Source organism: Dasypus novemcinctus, chromosome 4, assembly GCF_030445035.2.
Source record: "Dasypus novemcinctus isolate mDasNov1 chromosome 4, mDasNov1.1.hap2, whole genome shotgun sequence".
NCBI lineage: Eukaryota > Metazoa > Chordata > Mammalia > Cingulata > Dasypodidae > Dasypus > Dasypus novemcinctus.
In genome coordinates, this window is record NC_080676.1 from 77,076,337 (window position 1) to 77,097,181 (window position 20,845).

The window sequence follows — 20,845 nt, forward strand, 5'->3', positions numbered from 1 at the left end:
ACGGGTTGACCAGTCATTCCACAATTACCCCAAGGTGCAGGCTCTGCTGATCCAAATCCAGGAGGGTCCGTCAGGCACAATTCATTTTATTTGCTTTTCCATCTTCCCTCACATTATTCACATTTCAACCTTTTGTCAGACAAAAGCTTGAAGAAGGCGGCCGGACGTGGAGGGTGAAGCCCCGGGCTCCTCTCCGCCGGGCGCAGGGTCCCCCGGCCCTGTCTGTCCCCTGCTGGAAGGCTTTCCGCTTCTTCCCTGCCGGGCGTTCCCGCTGCCTCCTACTTGGGTCCGTATCATCTTGCCGGGCCAGGGTGGTCCAGCTCGCACACGCCCCCGGGGTTCTCGGAGCGGCGACCTGCTGCCCTGTCTTCTCGTTGTGAAGCTCTGGCCTCCTTCTCGGGCGCTCAGCTGCCTTCCCCAGCCCCAGCCGGCTCTCGGGTGCCCTGAGTGACCGTCCCCGAGTGCTTCCTTCTGGCGCCCTGTCCGTGCGATGCTGTCTTTAAGGACAGTCTGTACATCTGCACACATCACTGTCCTTCCCTTGGTGCCTTTGATGACTTGGGCCTCCAGAACCGCGCTGCTAAGAGAAAAACGCTTAAATCCTTCTCATCGTTAACCCTTTGTCCGTGGACTCAGAACTTCTTGGGCTGGAAGGGACTGGGCAGTGAGCAGCCACGCTGCCCGCCTGGGGCTCGAATGCCCTTGTGGTGACCCTGCCGTGGCGGGCCAGCCCGAGCCTGGTCACCTCTGGGGACAGCGAGCTCGTGTCTCCTGAGCGCAGCCCCTTACGTCTCACGCCAGCTCCAACAGTCCCGTCAGCCTCCTTGTGGCTTCTGCCCACCATGCTGTGCAGCGGCCAGGCCTACCCCTGCCAGTGCCACCACCCCGTGGGTAGGTGGGTCCCCCCTTTATTACGAGCCTTGGAACTGCCTCCTTGTCCTATGCTCCGACACAGGGTCCCCTGCCTGTATTGTGGCTCTGGCCAAGCACTCCTTCCCGGCAGTTTGGGACTTGGCTACAGAGAGGCCCATGGGAGGACTCAACCCATAGCAGGGATCTGTGAGTGTCTGTGGTCCTGGCGTCTGTGGTCAGAACCTCCCAGGCCCTGTCTGCCCCATGCAGCCCCCAAGAGTCTCCTCTCCCCTCCACCAGCCTGGAGGTAGCTACAGCCCCCCAGGCTGGATGTCCTGTCCACGGCTCTGTCCTGACTCTGGGTCCACGATTTCCACAGCAGGGTCTTACTGAGCCACCAGCACTTCTCATCTTTCTCAGCCTGTGTGGCTTTAAGATTCCCACCCTCGTGTTTCCACCGACACGCCCTGCTCTTAGGGCAGGGATGTGTTGTTGCCATGCACACGTTTTCTTGGGGGGTGGAATTCCAGGAGGCATATCGTAGGTTCCTGCCGTGGCTGGTGAGTCAGCCATCGAGGCTCCAGGTCCCAGCTGTACCGCTTTTAGCTGTGGTTCTTCAATCCTCTGAGACTCTAGGGTGGCTTTTATTACACTCACTCTGTAGAGAAGGAGCCTCTGGGGCCCAGAGAGTTTAGGAAACTCTCTCTAGGTCCCAGAGCTAGGAGGTGGTAGAGCTGGGATCGAGTCCCTGGACAGCTCTGATTCCAGGGCCCAAGGCACTTCTGCTCCAGGACTCCGCCTTGGTTAGTATGTCCGGCTGGCTCTCAGAAGGCCGGGGGATGAGGGCAGAGGTGGCGAGCTGGCACAGCTGGGGCTGCCCCCTGCCTTGCTTGTTTGGCCTCTGAGGTTCTCTCTTATCGCTTTCTCTTTTTTCTCTTTTTTTTGTCTGAAGTAGGGGCTATTGCTTCTCTTATTAGCTCCTTGTCAAAGAGGCTGTTTTCTTCAACTTTTTACCTCAGATTTCATCACCTTCTTTCATCTCTGCCATACCCTGCACCCACGTCACAGACAGGGAACCAGGGCCCCAGGAGGGTCATTGATTTGCCCAGAGACACCCTGAGAGGCCAGGAGCTAAACCGATCCTCATTCTGTCAGGGTTTATTATGTCCCCACTCCCTTTTTTCACCTTGAGTGGGCTTGAATTAATCAGACTAGGAGTGTAGTAGACTGGCTCTAAGTATATTTTTTAAAAAATCATTTATTTTTTTGCACTCTGATGGTGAGCAGCACTGAGCAGTTGGTTTGCATGGACACAATTCTGCCATCGAAATGCTCTTTAAGAGCTGATGGCAGCTGTGGTGCAGCCCCTCGAGGTGGCTCTACCCTGGGAAATAATTTTTAAAAATCTGCCATGGGCTTAATAAAGTTGGGGTTCAGGGCTGACATGGAGACACACTTTCTGATTACAAGAGATGAGATATTCCATAGACTAATACCAGGAAAGGATGTCAAATCTCTTGGAGGCTTCAAAATAGCAGCAATTCCTAGGTTCCTGCTAAGAATTTGAAGTAAAGAGCAGGTCCTTTCGAAGGTGTCAAGGCAAGTTGGCTTGTAGCAAGCCAGCACTTGAGAGTTAATCATTCATTAGATGTTAAAACTACATTCCAAGTTGGTTTTGTTTTTCCAGATTGCTTGCAGCACTTCTCCTGATCACTAGGTGATTCCCATATGGATCAGGAACTCCATGGCAATATCTTGTTGCTTAATCACCTTTTATAAAGAAGGCTTTAGCATCCACTGATAACCTGTGCCTAAATCATTACAATGGTGGGAAGCGTTCTTGGCCCAGCAGTTAGGGCATCCGTCTACCACACGGGAGGTCCACGGTTCAAACCCCGGGCCCCCTTGACCCGTGTGGAGCTGGCGCATGCGCAGTGCTAATACGCGCAAGGAGTGCCCTGCCACGCAGGGGTGCCCCCCGCATAGGGGAGCCCCACGTGCAAGGAGTGCACCCCGTAAGGAGAGCCGCCCAGAGCGAAAGAACGTGCAGCCTGCCCAAGAATGGCACTGCACACACGGAGAGCTGACACAACAAGATGACGCAACTAAAAGAAACACAGATTCCCATGCCGCTGACAACAACAGAAGCAGACGAAGAACATGCAGCAAATAGACACAGAGAACAGACAACTGGGGGTGGGGGGAGGGAAGAAGGAAAAAAAATCATTACATTGGTGTTTGCCAAATGATGACAGGAGCCCTTCCCTTGGTGGCTCAGGGTAACCAGATTTTAGAACATGGGGGAAATGGAATGGCAAAATTTTAAACAACTGAAGATTAGAAACCATCTGTCAGACCATCTCAGAGTAAGATCCTTTTGCTAGTGCCAAAACACAGTCACCAAGCTGTGAAACCAAAAATTCCTGTAGTGTGCAAAAAGGACTTTTCATTATTGGCAATAGGGCTTTTAAAAATGCAAATATCAGCTAACTTGTAACAGCTTACAAAGCACTTTAAAATGCGTCTTAAGTCTTCATAGCTACCCTGTGAGATAGATATTACCCTATTTATAGACAAGGAAACAAAACCATGGCTCAGGGCAGCGAATGACTTCCCCACGACCACCCTGCTAGTAAGAGGTTGACCAGGATTTCTAAATAAGAGCTTTATTGAGGTGCAATTCACATATCCTGACATTTACCTTTATAAAGGCTGTAATTCTGTAGCTTTCAGTATATGCACAAAGTTGTGCAGCCATCACCACTATCTCATTCTAGAACATCATCCCTAAAAGAAATCCCATACCCATTAGCAGCACCCCCAATTTCTCCTCTCCCTTCAGTCCCTGGCAACCACTCATCTTCTTTCTGTCTCTATGGATTTTCTGTTCTGGAGCTTTCATGGAAATGGAATCGTACACTCTGTAACCATTTCTGTCCAGCTTCTTTCACTGAGCATAATGTTTTCAAGATTCATTGTGTTGTAGCATGTATCAGCACTGCTTTAGCGTTTTATGGCTGAATGATATTCCATTGTACCACATTTTGTTTATCCATTATCAGTTAATGAACATATGGGTAGTTTCCACTTTTAGGCTATTATGAACAATGTAGCTTTTTGTTTGTGTGTGAGGCCATATGTTTTCATTTCTCTTAGGTTTATACCTAGGAGTGGATTTGATAGGTCTTATGCTAACTGACATTTTAAAGAACTATTCTCCAAAGCAGCTGCTCCATTTTATACTCTGACCCGCAAGGTAGGAGGGTTCCAGTTTCTCCACATCTTTAATAACACATCTTATCTATCATTTTGATTATAACCATCCTACTGGATGTGAAGTGGTATTTCACTGTGGTTTTGATTTGCATTTCCCTGATGATTAATGATGTTGAGCACATTTACACATGCTTATTGGCCATTTGTATATTTTCTTTGGAGAAATGTCTGTTCAGATCCTTTGCCCATTTTTAAATTGGTTTGTTGCACTTTTTATTGTTGAGCTGGGAAATTCTTTATTCTGTTAAACCCTTCTTAAATATAGGATTTGCAAATATTTTCTCCCATTCTTGTAGGTTGGCTTTTCACTTTCTTGGTAGTGTCCTTTGAAGCACTAGAGTTTTAAATTTTGATGAAGTCCCATTTATCTATTTTTACTTTGTTGCTTTTGCTTTTGGTATCATAACTAAGAAACCATTACCTAATCCAAGGTCACAAAAATTTATTCTATATTTTCTTCCAAGAGGTTTAGCTCTTACATTTAGGTCTCTGATCCATTTTGAATTAACTTGTGCATATGGTGTGAGGAAGGGATCCAATTTCATTCTTTCACATGTGACTATCCAGTTTTTCCAACACCATTTGTTGGAAAGACGACTCTCTCCCTATTGAATTGTCTCTGAACCCTGGTCAAAAATCAATTGATCATAAATGTAAGGGTATATTTCTTGACTCTCACTTCTATTCCATTGATACATGTGTATTGAGCAAGATTTTAACCTAGCTTATGCTTTCCAAATCACAGGTATCAATGGAATGTATCAACTTCTCTAAATCCACCACTTGAGAAGTTGTTGGTCAGTATGTCCTTTATTAGGCCACAGGGAGCAGTTTGCTGGAAGGGTGGAGGAGGGCTTAGGGTGGGAACGGTGGACTGCTTCTATACACATGCCCAGCCCAAAGCCCAAGACCGAGGGGAGAGGGGCACCATTATCTGGTGTCAAGAACTGTGAAGGGTCTGAGATTTTACTTTACCCAGCTGACAAGCCAATATGGTGGTTTGTTTCTGCTTCCTGGATGTGAGCGTAAGACAAGAGATTGCTGGGTTAGAGACAAGACTATCACGCACAGCAGAGCAGGGAGCACAGGCTTCAGCATATTTGCGTTGTCCTCTTTGCTCCTAACACAGACCCCTGTGGACAACATAATGGGCCTGAATGGCTGCTGCGCCTGCGGTGGGCTTGTCTTGTGACTGAGGGACACTGGACTGAAGTCCCAGCACTTTCTGAGCAGAAAACCTTGCAGCACACAAGCCAGCAGTTATACAGGGGCCATGCTGTGTCCCCTGGATTTTCTTAGTTGTCTAGGTGACCAGCTGCAGAAGCACTCAGTATTAGGAAATGGATAAGCCTTGCGGTCTGGCACAGTCATCAGGAATGTGCAGGGATTCTCATAGCCCAGGAAGGACTGCCTCTCCCAACACTTGACTTGCAGGAGAGGATAGCATTGGAGAGGAAACCTTTGCCTGCTTCACCTACCATAAAACGCAGGGCTGCCTCAAGGGCCCAGTGAGCCCTATAAGCAGGATGGCCTTCAGAGAGGGCATGTGACTTGCTCAGAGGCACACAGCAAAAGCTAAGCCAAGAACTAGAGTCAGGAGAACCCTGATTCTAGTGCTCTTTCTACCACCCTTCTCTGCCCTGGGGAGTTTCTATAGGACATTGGGCATATTGTCAGCAGGGAGGCCCCAGCAAAAGGTGTTGAGGCAAGCAGCAGTAGGACCCTTATCCATTGCTTTGCTTCTCTTTGTCCTTCAACTTATTTTTTAGCCTAGGTTGCTTGGGAGATAAGGAGGACATGGATGAAAAGCAGATGTGGCTTGAGTGATTAGGGCCTTTGCCTACCATATGGGAGGGCCTGGGTTCAATCCCTGGGGCCTCCTGGTGAAGAAGAAGAAGAGGAAGTGTGCCTGTGTGACGAGCCAGTGCCAGCGTGGTGAGCCCAGTGCCCTCATGGGTGCCTGTGCAGTGAGCTGAGCGCCCACACGGTGAGCTTAGTGCCTGTGTGGTGAGCCGAGTGCCCACACAAGTGTCCATGTGGCAAGTCAAGCCAGTGCCCACGTGGCGAGCCGAGTGCCCATGCGGTGAGCCAGTGCCCGTGCTAGCAAGTCATGCAGCAAGATGATGACGCAACAAAAAGAGAGATGAAGGGGAGAGTCAAGGTGAAGCGCAGCAGAGACCAGGAACTGAGGTGATGAAGTGGACAGGGAACCTCTCTCCACATCAGAGGTCCCCAGGATCGAATCCCGGTGAATCCTAGAGGAGAAAGATGAGAAGAGAAGATAAAAAGAAGGGAAAAAAAAAAAAAGACAATACAGCAGGGTGGGGAGAGGAAGAAAATTTAAAAAGAGAGGAGGACATGGTCAACAAGGCCAGCTGCATCAGATTTGGTGACAGAAATGGGACTTCAAGTCCTGCTCATTTAATTAACAAGGCTGCATTGGATTTTTGAGTGGCTATATGGTTTGTCTAGATAAGGGAAGTACAGGAAGGACTGGGCAAGGGAAGTGGCAGAAGTCCATGGAGCTTCCTGCTGGGGGAGAAAAAGCGGCTCCCTCAAGGCCCCTGTGCAGGGCGCCCCTGCCTCCCGCTTGCACACGGCCTGCCCCCTTCTCACGTGCCCGTCCCTTCCTCAGGACACTGGATCCGCTTTGCCTCCTCACACCCACACCTCCCACTTCTTCCAAGAAGCCCTCCTAGCCACCCCGGGAAAGGCTCGGGCCCCTCCACGTCTCCTCTACCGCCACCCGCCACCCCCTCCTTGATTGTCACTCCGAGCTCTTTTCTCTCAGGCATGGAAGGCCGGCGGCAGGTAAATGTGCGTCTTCATCCGCTTCCCTGTTGGGCTGGCGGCAGCCTCCTTCTGTCCTGCCGCCTCTGTCGCCTGGGAGGGCCCAGGCCCGGCAGGCGCGGTCGTGCTGTGGCCGCAGGCGCCGTCGCGCCGGGCTGGGGGCGCCACGCGCCAGGGCCGGGGGCAGGGCGGCCCCCGCCTCCCGCGCTCACGCCGCGCCCTCCGTCTTCCCGAGGCAGCTCTTCCCGGCGCCGCTGCAGACGCTGTCCAGGAAGATCGTGCGGTCCAAGCTGCACAGCACCCTGGTCGGGGTGTTCACCATCACCCTCGTGTTCCTGGCGGCCTTCGTCAACATGGTGGGTGGCCCCGCCGGCCCGCGCGCCCCCGGTCCCCGCGCGCCCCCGCGCGCCCCCGCCTCCCCGCGCGCCCCCGCCGAGCCAGGGCCTGGCGGGCACGCGCCGCCCGCACGAGCGCTTCCTCCCCGACCCGGCGTCCCCTCCCCTGGATCAGTTTACCTCCTGGGCGGCTCGCGCGGGATTTTAGTTTCTTGCTCGCAAGGCGGGGATGGGCCCGGAAGAGCGGCGGGGACGTGCGGGAGCGGGGCCAGGAGCGCGGGCGGGACCGCGCTGTCCTTCCACCCGCCTCGACGACCAGCCCGGCTCAGCCTCTTCCGGGGCGCCCTGTGGGCCTGGGCCGCTGCGGCCCCCCCCCGGGCCTGACCCTGTCTCCATCCCACCCCCCACCCCGCCTCCGCCCCCAGTTCATGTGCAACTCCAAGGACCTGTCGGGCTGCCTGGCGGAGGAGCACAACATCAGCGCGGGCCAGGTCAACGCGTGCCACGTGGCGGAGTCGGCCTTCAACTACAGCCTGGGCCAGGAGCAGGGCTTCTGCCGCAGCCCCTGGCCCAACTGCAACTTCCCCGAGGTACACGGGCCCTCCCGCCGCCCTGGGCTCGCCGCCCGCCCTGCCCGCGCTGCCCAGACTGAGCCGGGCCCGCGAGCTCACGGCCTCCCACAGCCCTGCCTTCCTCAGCCTCTGTCGTGGGCCGGTGCAAGACACTGTGGGAAACCGCTGCCCGAGGCCCAGCCTCCTCAGCTTTGCATAACAGCAACAATATTATTTATGGCTGATGTGTACATAATGCTTACTGAGTGCCGGGCACCGTGCTAAGCGCTTTCTGTATATTTACTCCTCCTCACAACATCCCTGTGACATTGGTGCTATTATCTCCTTTTTGCAGATGAAGAAACAGAGAGGTTAAGTAACTTGCCCAAGGTCACCCAGCCAGGAAGCAGTACTCCCCGATAGTCTGGCTCCAGTGTTCATGCTTTAACCTGAGTGCGAAGCTGTTTGGGGGCCCTCAGCTTCTGCAGGAGCAGCTGACCCCGGCTCAGGAGAGCCTGCTGGACTGTTTGGTCCAGAAAGCAGGGAGGGGAACAAAGGGTTTCTAGTTCCACATCAAGACTACCATGAAGTCCACCTGTTTAAAGGGAACAGTTCAGTCGTAAATACAGATGTGCACGGCCGTTGCCTAATCTAATCTGATAGCACATTATAGAAAGAAATCTTGTACCTGCAGCTTTGAGTTTAAAAAGTATTCAGAGGAGACGGTTATTAAGCACCTGTGGGTGCCAGGCGCCCTTTCTCTCTGCCGCCTCTCCTCAGGGCGTCTGCTCTGTGCTGCGGGCTCCCCCTGCCCCCGGCCACCAGCTCCTGGTGTCCCAGGGCTCGTGTGAAGCCTCGAGGAGGATGGCAGTTTCTGGGTACACGTGCACTTTTCTGGGGAGCACCCATGTTTGCCTCCAATTCCCAACGGGCCCGTGATCTCTCGGTCCAGGGCTCAGAACTGCAGCTGAGGAGGGACCATCGTGGCTGTCACATGTCCCACGCTCGCCCTCCCCCAGGGTCCCCGGCCCTGCTCTTCCTCTCCTCGGGGCATCCTGCCCGCAGGCAGGCCTGTTCGCAGACCCCCGCCCCTGCCCCGCAGGCTCTTCCTGCTCACACGCCGCCGAGACCCTCCTGCCTGCTGCATGCTCAGGAGCAGAGGGTAGGTCTGGTCTTGCGCGTGCCGCTGGGATCGCGCCACAGGAGAGTCTGAGGAGTGGGAGCAGTGGGGGCAGGCCCCCTGTCTGGCTGCTCATTTCTGGAGATGGTTGGTCCCAGCCTCGGGCCCTCGCCAGCCCTGCCAGCCCCAGGCTCTCGGGCTGACCCGGCCGCACGTGTGCTCTTCCTGCTTCGGCAACTCCAGACCCTGAGTGCCTTGGGGACCCCCCTCTGAGCCTTGGCCTCCTGGCTCTCTGGGCCCAGTCCAAGCCTCTGAGGGCTTGGAAAGCAGAGCGTCCCTCCCCCGGGACTCTCCCGCTGGCAGCCACCGGCCCGCAGCCCAGGGCAGGGAAGAGAATAGTAAGCATCCCAAGATCTGACTTGGAAATAATATGTGGTAAACTTAAAAGAAAGAACACAACAGCAGATGGTGACGTATCTAAGGTTAGTGTTGGGATGGCGGAGCGAATGGGACCTTTCACATCACCTGGTCTGACCCCTCAGTGAAGGGAGCCGAAGGTAAATAGCCGGGGGCCACCGGCCCTTTCCTGATACCTTCAGGCCAGGTAGGTTTTGGACATCAGAGTTTTTCAGGTTTTGAACGGTTACCTCCCATCCCCATAGAGTCCTGAGCAGCACCTGGTATAAATAGTATTTCTGGAGCAAAACATATGAATAGCCACAGGCAAAATCAAGATGATAATTAGCCTCCCGCCCATTAGGTCAGGTTTTGGAGCTTGCAATTTCACCGTTGCAGATCAGGGCGTGGGGGCCCGTGCTGCCCACGGGTGCTGAGGGTGCCAGGCCTGTGCCAAGCGGCCCTGTCTCATGCCGTCGTCACCACGCGCCCAGGAGATAGGGGCTGTGGCCCCCATTTTGAATATGGGGAAGCCGAGGCTTAGAGCAGTTGAGCAGATGGTGCGTGTCCACAGCCAGTCAGCCGTGGATCGGGCACGAAACCCTGAGGACCTGAGCCCGGGGCCCGGCGCCAACCACCGGGAGGCACCACCATTACTGGCCAGACCCGTTCCGGAGCCCCATCTCCTGGGCGCCGGCCGGGCCTCTTCACGTTACGGGACACCTGCTGGCACGGTGCCCCAGCAGGAAGGTGGCGGAGCCCCCAGGCGAGGCCCGGCGGGCTGACGCGGCCCTGTCTCCACAGTACTTCACCTACAGCGTGCTGCTCAGCCTGCTGGCCTGCTCCGTGTTCCTGCAGATCAGCTGCATCGGGAAGCTGGCGCTCATGCTGGCCATCGAGCTCATCTACGTGCTCGTCGTGGAGGTGCCCGGCGTCACGCTCTTCGATAACGCCGACCTGCTGGTCACCGCCAACGCCATGTACGCGGCCCCTCCCAAAGCGCGCCCCTCCTGGGGGCTGGGGTTGTTGCGGGGACACTGGAAGAGGGGGCGGCTGTGGGCCCTGAGGCTGCAGGGACCTGCCAAGGGAGTGTCTTGTTCCTCCCCAGCTCGAGGCAGTGCCCTGCCCTGACCTCCCTGAGAAGGCGGGACGGGGTGGCTGCAGGGCAGGAGGGACTCAGAAGGGGGGCCCGATTTCCTACTCACTCCACCTCCAAGGGCCGCAGCGAAATGCTCTTCTCTTGCCCGGGGCACCCTCTGATGGGCTGTTGGCTCCTAATTCCAGCTGCCTGGAGCAGCTCAGGCCCAGAGGAGGTCAAGGTTCAACTGGGTGGGTGGCACGGCCTGTGGGAGGATAGGGACAGCCTTTCTTGCTTTAGGAGCTCCGCGTCCTGCCGCCAGCCAGGCATTGCCACATATACGCTAGTCCTTTCCATCCTCACAGCAACCCAGCGAAGCAGGCAGGCCACCTTCCCGTTGGGTGGTTTGCGCACTGCACAAAGCTCCAGGCCCCGGTGGTGAGGGGCGCTGGCAGGCGTGGTTCTGCCTGGTGAGGGGCTCCTTTCCCCCCACAGAGAGGCGGGCAGGCTCCCCACGAGCCTGCGTCTGCTAGGCCAGCAGCCTCCCCGAGAGCAGGGAGCGTCTGTCTCCACCTAACCCAAGAAAGAGTCTGAGAGAGAGGGCAGTCGCCGGCAGGGAGGCGGTGGGTGTGGGGCTTGCACCCGGGCTGCAGGGCCCCGGGGCGCGGCCCGTCACCTAGTGCTGGACATCCATCTCCCAGGAGGGCAGCTCTGTGAGGGGAGGGATCTCTGGCTTGAGTCAAACAATTTGAATCTCAGCCTTGAATACACATTTGGCCTTTCTTCCTAAATGTCATATTTTCCCTTAGTAAAATGGGAATAGTAACGTCCACAGGAGTAAAATGTACATAATGTATGTAAAGTGCCTACCACACACAATAGATAGTGCAAAAAAAATGTGTGTGACAGGCCTATGAACCCCAAGAACAGAAAAGAAAATGAAAAGGTAAGGAAGGATCTAAGTTAGCCTCAGGGAAGAACTTTCTGGCTTGTGTATGGGGCTGTGGGCAGACCTTTGGGAGCGACTGTACCATTGGAAACAGCGCAGGCTGCCGTCCAGTGGGGGTCAGGGAGAGGAGGGCTCCAGGACCCTCTCCCCACGCAGTGGGTCCGGAGTAGCGAATTTCTCTCCTCTTTCTTTCCTGTGCCTCCACCTGCAGCCTCTTCTCTCCTACTGCCGAAGCTGGCGGCAGACACTGGAGGTCATTCCTTGAGTGACCAGCACTGTCCAGTACATGTATAATGCAAACCAAACATAAAATTTTAATTTTAAATTAATTTTACATTTTTTAGTATCTATATCAAAACATAAAAAGAAATAGGTATACCTAGTTTAATATTTTTATTTACCCAACATACTCAAACTATTATTCTAACACAGCAATCAATAAAGAATTATTGCCAAGGTATTGTACATTCTTTCCCCCACTGATTCTCTGAAATCTGGTGTGCACTTTATACGCCCAGCCCGCCTCGGCGGGTAAGCACACTTCACGGGCTCAGGGGCCCCGTGTGGCCAGGGCTTCCGTCCCGGACAGCACCGTTCTTGTGTTTCTCCCGCCTTTGGGTGGGAGACGTGGGCAGGCCTCCTCCCTCGTGGGTGGGCCCATAGTGGGGGCCGGGCCAGGGGCACCAGGGTCCCGGGTCAGAGCTAGGTGAGGCGTGGGCGTGGTGAGCAGGGGCTGGCAGCTTTCTGTGAGCCTCCCGTGCGTCAGTGAAAGCAGCTGAAAGTGTCCCTAGATTCAGGGGTGCAGGGGGCAGGGAGGGTGGAGCAAGAGAGTGAGCGGTCAGGAGAGCAGGGCGTGGGGGCAGGAGAGCAGGGCGTGGGGGCAGGAGAGCAGGGTGTGGGGGCAGGAGAGCAGGGTGTGGGGGGCAGGAGAGCAGGGTATGGGGGCAGGAGAGCAGGGTGTGGGGGACAGGAGAGAAGGGTGTGGGGGGCAGGAGAGCAGGGTGTGGGGGCAGGAGAGCAGGGCTTGGGGGAGGAGAGCTGGGTGTGGGGGGCAAGAGAACAGGGTGTGGGGGCAGGAGAGCAGAGTCTTAGGGTACAGGAGAGCTGGCTGTGGGGGGACAGGAGAGCTGGCTGTGGGGGGACAGGAGAGCGGGGTGTAGGGGGCAGGAGAGCTGGGTGTGGGGGCAGGAGAACAGGGTGTGGGGGGGCAGGAGAGGTGGGCATAGGGGTACAGGAGAGCAGGGTGTAAGGCAGGAGAGCAGGGCTTGGGGGCAGGGGAGCAGGGTGTGGGGGGCCTGGAGAGCAGGATGTGGGTGGATGGGAGAGCAGGCTCTGGGGGTACAGGAGAGCGGGGTGTAGAGGGACGGAAGAGCAGGCCATGGGGGGCAGGAGGGCAGGGCGGGGGCAGTGATGGCTTGGCGACCACCTCCTGCACTAGACTGGCCCTGACCAGCCTTCCCCAACTTCTGTTCACAGAGATTTCACCAACAACGGGACCTCCCAGTGGTGAGTTGGTGCTTTTTCCACCTGCTCTAGCCAGGGCGGGGCAGAGAGGGCCGCCCTGTGCCCAGGTGGGGAGGGGGCCTTCCGGGCAAGGTGGGGGAGGAGGCTGGTGCCCCCCCAGGGCACCAAGCAGGCACACAACCCGCTTTTCTTCCATCATCGCCACACCCCAAGATCTACAGGCGCAGCGGCCAGGACCCCCGGACCCCAGGTCACTCCACAGGCCTCATTTAGCTATGGCTCTTGCCGGGGGCATGTACGAGGCCCCAGATACACACAACAGGACCCGGTGCCCCATTTCCCTCTGCAGGAGAGGCCGGGGGGGCTTGGGGGAGAGACCAAACGAGAGGCCTGCGGGGCCCTAGGGTTTAGTGCTGAGGGAGGGCCACTGCCAGGGCAGGGGTTACTGCGGCATTGAGGTTTGGAGCTCTTTGCTGGGACAGGGTGGGGGCTTCAGAATGACTGCTTTTATTAAGATTCGATAGCAGTAATGCCAAAGAAATATCATTAGACAACAGCCACTATTTTCGGGGTATGTACTGTTCCAGCTGCCGTGCTGAGCATCTTGTATATAGTATCTTTAATCCTCCCCTCGATCTTGAAATGTGGGGGTTGTCCTGTTTTGTAGATGAGGAAGCTAAGGTTCAGAGAGGTTAAAGGGCTTGCCCAAGGTTGCCCAGCAACAGGGTTGGTATGGCCTGCCTGGCTTCCCTGCCTCGGTCTTGTCCACTGAGAAAGACCTGGGGGCATACAGGCTACCTTCTTCATCCCCTGATGTGGCCCTTGGGGAGTTCCTGTGTGATCGGAATCGTAGGCATCAGGAGAGTCGTGGCCTCCTGCGTTGCTGGTGTGGGCAGGGATTGATATGGGGCTGCTGGCTGGGAGGGCTTCCCGGAGGAGGCATGCTTCACAGAGTGAGCATTGGAACCTGACACGAGCCTCCTCCCTGCAGCCCTCAGCACGCAACCAAGGTGGCGCTGAAGGTGGTGACACCCATCATCATCTCCGTCTTTGTGCTGGCCCTGTACCTGCACGCCCAGCAGGTGGAGTCCACCGCCCGCCTCGACTTCCTCTGGAAACTGCAGGTGGGTGGCCCCGGGTTGGGGGCTGGCCGGGGGAGTCACCGGCTTCTCTGCTCGCTTATCTGCCTGTGCTGGGCCAGGCATGTGTCCCTGCACCCCAATGCCCTGCTCTGGTATCGCCCCATCCGAGGGGTGCCCGTGTCCCAGTGAGTCTGCTCCCCACTCTCTTGGGGCCAAGAGGCAAAACCTCAGAGCTTATTCCAGACAAACCCACCCCTGACGTGCTGGGACTTGGCTGGGCCCGGGGGGTATACTTTTTTTTTCCTATTTATTTTTTTATTAGAGAACTTACAGGTTTACAAAAAATTCGTGCAGAAAATAGAGTTCCAAAATAGCCCTCCTCTCACGTGCACAGGTTTTCCTAAATTCTTAGCACTTTGCATTAGTGTGGTACTTTGTTACAGTTGCTGAAACTACATTATAATTACACAAATAATTATAGTCCATAATTTATATTAGGATTCAATGTTTCTCCCGTATAGTCCTATGTTGTTTTTTTTTATTATTTTTTATTTTAGTAACATGTATACAACATAACAATTCCCTTTTAAACCACATTCGAATATATAATTCAGGGCTCTTAATTACGTTCACAATGTTGTGCTACCATCACCACTATCACCAAAATTTTTCCATCTTCCCCAATAGAAACTGTACCAATTGAACATTAGTTTCCCATTCCCTACTCCTATTTATCCATTAATCGGTTAATGGACACTTGGATTGCTTCCACCTTTTGGCTTTTCTGAATAATGCTGCTATGGACATCAGTGTGTAAATATCTGAGTCCCTGCTTTCAATTCAGTTGAGGATAACCTAGAAGTGAGATTGCCGGGTCATATGGTAATTCTCTAACTTTCTGAGGAACTGCTAAACCGTCTTCCACAGCAGCTACATCATTGTACATGCCCTCCAACAATGAATGAGAGTTCCTGTTTCTCCATATCTTCTCCAACGCTTGTGTTTTCCTTTTTTTTTTTTTTAAATAGCTATTTCTACCAATTTGTGGTTTCGATTTACATTTCCCTAATGGCTAAGTATGTTGAGTATCTTTTCATTTGCTATTGACTATGTATATATCTTCTTTGGAGAAAATCTATTAAAATCTTTTGCCCATTTAAAAAATGGGTTGTCTTCTTGTTTTTGACTTGTAGAAATTCTTTATATATTCTGAATATTAAACCCTAATCAGATATGTGATTTGCAAGTGTTTTCTCCCATTCTGAGAATATCTTTTCACTTTTTTGATAGTATCCTTTGAAGTACTAAAGTTTTAAATCTTGATGAAATCCAGTTTATCTTTTTTATTATTGTTTGGTCGCTGGTGCTTTTGGTATAAAGCCAAAAAAACCATTGCCTAACACATGGTCCCGAATGTGCTTCCCTAAGAATTTTATAGTTTTGCTTGTTACATTTAAGTCTGTGATCCATTTTCAGTTAATTTTTTTTTAACATGGTTTGAGGTAGGGACCACCTTCATTATGATACATATAGGTTACAATTTTCCCAGCACCATTTGTTGAAGGAACTGTTCTTTCCCCAATGAATGGACTTGGCATTCTTGTAAAAAATCAATTGGCAACAGATGTGAAGATTTCTGAGCTCTCAATTCAATTCCATTGGTCTATAGGTCTGTCCAGTGCCATGCTGGTTTTGTTTTGTTTTGTTTTGTTTTTAAAGGAGGTACTGAGGATTAAACCTGGGACCTTGCATATAAGAAGCAGATGCTCAGCCACTGAGCTACACCCACTTCATGCCATGCTGTTTTGATTTTTTTTTTCTTTTTTAAAATTTTATCCAGGCTGTTTTTTTTTTTGAGTTATTTTTTATTTATTTCTCTACCCTTTCCCCCCGTTATTGTGTGTTCTTCTGTGTCCACTTGTATTCTTGGTGGCACCAGGAACCTGTGTCTCTTTTTGGTTGCATCATCTTGCTGCGTTAGCTCTCCGTGTGTGCGGTGCCGCTCCCGGGCAGACTGCACTTTCCTTGCGCTGGGCGGCTCAATGCGGGGCATACTCCTTGCATGTGGGGCTCCTCTACACGGGGTACACCCCTGCGTGCACAGCATTCCTTGCATGCGGCAGCGCTATGCATGGGCCAGCTCACCGCACGGACTAGGAGGCCCTGGGTTTGAACCCTGGACCTCCCCATATGTAGGCGGACGCTCTATCAGTCGAGCCATGTCCATTTCCCCCATGCTGTTTTGATGACTGCAGTTTTGTAATAAGTTTTTAAATTGGGAAGTGTAGATTCCTCCAATTCTGTTTCTCCTTTTCAAGATGGTTTGTCTACTTGGGCTCCCCTTAAGGAGGTGGACTCTTAAGTGAACGCTGACTGGGTACTTATTGTACTTATTGTGTGTGTCAACAGGCAGGGAGAGGGAAGAGGAGTGGACAGGCCAGGCTAGAGGGCTGAGGAGGTAGGCGCGGGCGAGGGCGGGAGCATGGCCGGAGGTGAGTAGAGGAGGGGCTGACAGCCACAGCGCTGTGAAGGCCGTGGTTGGAGCCTGGCATGGGTGGACGGAGCTGGCATCACAGGCTTCCAGACAGGCAAGAGGAGCAGGGCGTGGTCCACCAAGGAGCACGGACCATTGAAGACTGTCGACAGGCAGCCCCGCCAGGCGGCCGTGCTTCGGCCCGGCGAGAGGTGGGCAGGGCGGAGGCAGGGGCCGAGGGTGCCTTCCTGTGCGGGCAGCTCTGACCGGCGCTGGGTGGTGCTGATGGAGGCTGAGATCCAGCCAGCTCTGCTTGCCAGGCTGTGTCCCGCCCTGATTGTGCCCATCGGTGCCAGCAGTGCCTCGTTACCTGCTGGGCCACCTCAGAAGGCCCAGGAGAGGGTGCCCAAGGGCATGTGCAGGAAAACCCGACCTGCCCCTGCCCGTCTCATTCCAGCCCAGCCCGTGGTGGAGCGTGGCCAACCCTGGCCTCTGCCTCTGTCCAGGTCGCTTCTGCAGCTCATCAGCAACTTGCTCAAACGTCCTCCATCTGGAACTTCGTTTTTATTTATTTATTTATTTAAAAGGAACTTTAGATTACATAAATGTTACATTAAAAATATAGGGGATTCCCATATGCCCCACCCCCTCCCCTCCCACACTTTCCCACATTAACAACATCCTCCATTAGTGGGGTGCATTTGTTACCATTGATGAACACGTATTGAAGCATTGCTACTCACTGAGGATTATAGTTAACATTAGAGTTTACATTCTGTCCTGCACAGTTTTGCAAGTTATGACAAAATGTATAATGGCCTGTATCCATCATTGCAACATCATATAGGACAATTCCAGTGTCCCACAGATGCCCCCATATTACACCTATTGTTTGCTCGCCCTCCCCTCAGAGCCTCCGGTGGCCACTGCCTTTATAGCAATGATGCAGGTCCTTCCACTGCTAGACTAACAATACGTCTATAGTAGAATAATAGTAAGTCTGCTTTAGTCCACTGTTCACTCCCCAGTCCTGAGGACTGGGGGGTGGTGATGCCCACTCTGCCTCTAACTGAGATGGGGCTTAGATCCCAGGGACAGATGGATGGACCTATCCTGCTTGCAGCTGCAGACTCTGTTCCTCGGGAGGGCGTTGTCCATCATCTCATTAACTTGGAAGTTTAGGTCTCGGGGCTGAGGCAGAGGCCTGGGCTCTGCGCTGAGTGAAGGTGGAGCCCTGGGCTCTGCCTCATGTCTGGGCTGCCCTGGGGCTGGGGAACGAGGGAGGTGGTCCCATGCCTTTCCTGCAGCATGCCCCGCACCTCTGGGCTGGGGGCTCCGGGGGATGTCCGGTGGGTCTGCACTGTTTCTTCTCTCAAGCAGGCTCAGCTTCTTGAAGAGCTGCCTCCCAGCCCCTCGTCTCTCTCACATCCCTTCTTTGCCTCTTCTTTTCAGAGGTTCCTAGGACATTCCAGTTCTCTATTCAAGGCTAGCCAAGCTCTGCTGGGCTGGAGCCAATGTCCCTCCACTTTCCTGCTCACACACCCTGACGGCCACCTCTGGGGACACCCATGAAGCCCCACCCACCCAGGGCTGAGGAGAGCAGCCCTGCAAGCTACCCACAGAGCCCACGTCTGGTTCCCCCACCCTACCCAGCAGGCAGCTGCTTTCTGTTGGCTCCGGCCAGGGTCCTGCCTCCCTTATTTGAAGGTGAAGACCTGGGCAGCCACATGCAGGGCGAGGGGGAGGCCCCAGAGCCGGAGCCCCGGGCTGGCAGCCCTGAAACAGCTCTGCAGCAGGATAGGACGGGCCCTGCAGAGAGGCACAAGTTCTTCCCACTGCTGTGGCAATCCAGGGCTTCACGTTAGGAGAAACTCTGCCCCTTCTCAGCTGCTGGCTCCCCTTCGCGCTCAGCCCAAGAGGCGGGCACAGTGCCCCTCGGCGGCCCAGCGTGGCTGATTCCCACGTGATTACCTTTCCTCCCTGGCCCACCTCCTATTTTTATCTTCTTCTTTTTTGGGTAAGCATTTAAGAAAATAATTAAAAACCTACAGAAAAGTTACAAGGACAGTATAAAGAACTCCAACCGTCCCTTCACCCGGATTCCTCAACTTTTAACATTTTCTGCATTTGCTCCGCTGCCCTCTATCTTTCCATATATAGTGTTGACATGATGCCCCACTACCCCTAACTACTCCAATATTTACCTTCCAAAACCAAGGACACTCTTGCAGTCAGGGTTCTCCAGAGAAACAGAACCAACAGGATAGATAGATAGATAGATAAATGAGATTAATTTGAAGGAATTGGCTTTATATAATCATGGGTTTGGGGGCCCGAGATCTGTCGGGCAGGATTGAAATTCTGGTAACAGTGATATTGCAGTTTTGAGACTGAGATTCACAGGGGATGCTGGCAGGCTGGAGGGAAGAAAAAAAAACATTTTTGGAAAATAGAGAGGCTGAGGATCTGAGCCTTCCCGCCCCACCAGGGCCACACCTGGGAGCAGCTGGCCCTGTGGGCCGCTGCCGGGCGCGGCTTGGGGCAGTCTGGCGGGGATGCGGCCCCTCCCTGCTCCCCGCATCCTGCTGCTCCCTCTCCCACTTCCTCCCTGCCGGACACGTCCCACTCCAGCCTCCTGCCACACCTGTTCAGAGCTACCAGCAGGGAGCCTTATTTATTGGGATGGGGATGGTCAAAGCTTCAAAACTCAAAGGAGCAAAGGTTGCCTGGGCTGAAGGGCCAGGGCAGGAAGAGAGTGCAGGCAAACGGGGCCCACATGGCATCTGAGCGTGGGAGGGGAAAGCAGGGGCTCCTTTAGCGTCCAGGGGCTTCTTTGGGCAAGACCCCAGTCCTCCCAGCCACGATTCCAGCAGGAAGGACAGCTGTGGATGGTGCCACCAAGGGGCCTCCATCTCAGGGCCAGGACTCGGCCTCTGAGTCTCAGGGTCCCTGAGCTTTCTGCCCTGCGGGCTTTCCCTCCTGTGCCGACCCCAGTCCTATAGCCTTGGGGTGTGTACCCCAGCTCCTGCCCCGTGGCAGACACCACCTGCAGGAGGAGCTGGGAACACAGCCCTGCTTGGCAGGCCCTGGAGGCCGTTTGGAGATTCTAACTGCAGCCAAATAGGAAGGCCTCTACATTCACTAGAAGATTCCCAAGCAGGCGGGCTGGCTCTTTCAAACAGCCCTGCTAATGACCTTTTTACCTGCTCTACCTGAACGTGGCCCCCTGGGGGGCTAGCCAGGGCGAGGGAGGCGGCCAGCGGACTCCGCCTCGACATCCCGCGGGCTGTGAGCACTTTGGCCAGATGATGCCACGCTGCCCCTCAGTGGCGTGACTCTCTCTGCTTCAGCTCTTATTGCCCCACTGGCTTTTGGGCCCTTCAGACTAAAGGGTGGTTGACACCTACACCACAGACTCCTTCCAAACTGCGGGAGAACCAAAGTCAGCCGTGAAAAGTCAAAGTCTGGGGCCTCCTTGCGGGCACCTGCCCCTCCTGGGCCTGCCTGCTGCATCTGGCTCTGGAGCAAGTCTGCACTGTGGGAGCCAGGGAGACTTGCCAGGGCTTTGAGCTGTTTTCCCTGTGGGTCCGTTAGCCAAGGTTACCCTTAGTGGGCTGCTTTTCTGACTGCATTTCCTGATATTAGGAGACAAATGAAAGGCTGAGGAGCGCTTGGGCAACTGGAGGGCTGTTTTGGGTGCGGTGTTTGGAACACCTCTTTAACCTACTGCCTAGTTCTAGCTCAGACAGATCCTTTGTGGGGCCTCCTGTGTGGGGCCTGTTTCTGCTCAGGGATTCCCTCCTCCAGGATCAACACTCATATGCATCACTTTCCAAGAGGTGGGCAGAGGGAGCATTAGATATTTACAAACATCTTTCTTTTCCAACGTCCAAGTCATAGAGGCTGTCTAGTACAGAAGTCCCTCGGGAAGCCTGAACCGTAGAGTGAGGACAGAAAGCTGGGCCCTTGCTCAAGTCTTGGGCGCCTGTGGCCAGTTGGTGAGTCAGGCTGTCTTTTTCTGAAACACGCCGTCCTTCTGCGTCCTTGTTCGCCTCCTCCTTCTGACCTGGTCCTGCTCTCCTCCTCCCTCTGACCTGGTCCTCTGACCCTCAGGCCACGGAGGAGAAGGAGGAGATGGAGGAGCTGCAGGCCTACAACCGGAGGCTGCTGCACAACATCCTGCCCAAGGACGTGGCCGCCCACTTTCTGGCGCGCGAGCGGCGCAATGATGAGCTCTACTACCAGTCCTGCGAGTGTGTGGCCGTCATGTTCGCCTCCATCGCCAACTTCTCTGAGTTCTACGTGGAGCTGGAGGCCAACAACGAGGGCGTTGAGTGCCTGCGGCTGCTCAACGAGATCATTGCTGACTTCGATGAGGTGTGGGCTCGGGGCAGGCTGTGCTCCCAGGAGGGGCGGCACACCTGGTGGTCTCTGGTGGTCCACATGGGGACCCCAGTGGCAGTAGTTCTAGGCTGGCCC

The 20,845-nt window shown here is 54.4% G+C and overlaps 1 protein-coding gene across 2 annotated transcripts in view; it reads left to right on the forward strand.

Annotated features, from left to right (window-relative positions):
• The window catches only part of ADCY5 (adenylate cyclase 5), a 159,960-nt gene that overhangs the window by 130,544 nt on the left and 8,571 nt on the right, over positions 1–20,845 (forward strand). For both annotated transcript variants that reach the window (XM_058295680.2, XM_058295681.2), the window contains exons 13-18: positions 7,158–7,274; positions 7,679–7,843; positions 10,125–10,300; positions 12,824–12,853; positions 13,803–13,935; positions 20,480–20,743. In XM_058295680.2, the coding sequence (XP_058151663.1) occupies positions 7,158–7,274; positions 7,679–7,843; positions 10,125–10,300; positions 12,824–12,853; positions 13,803–13,935; positions 20,480–20,743 (885 nt within the window). The remainder of the gene's footprint in view (positions 1–7,157; positions 7,275–7,678; positions 7,844–10,124; positions 10,301–12,823; positions 12,854–13,802; positions 13,936–20,479; positions 20,744–20,845) is intronic.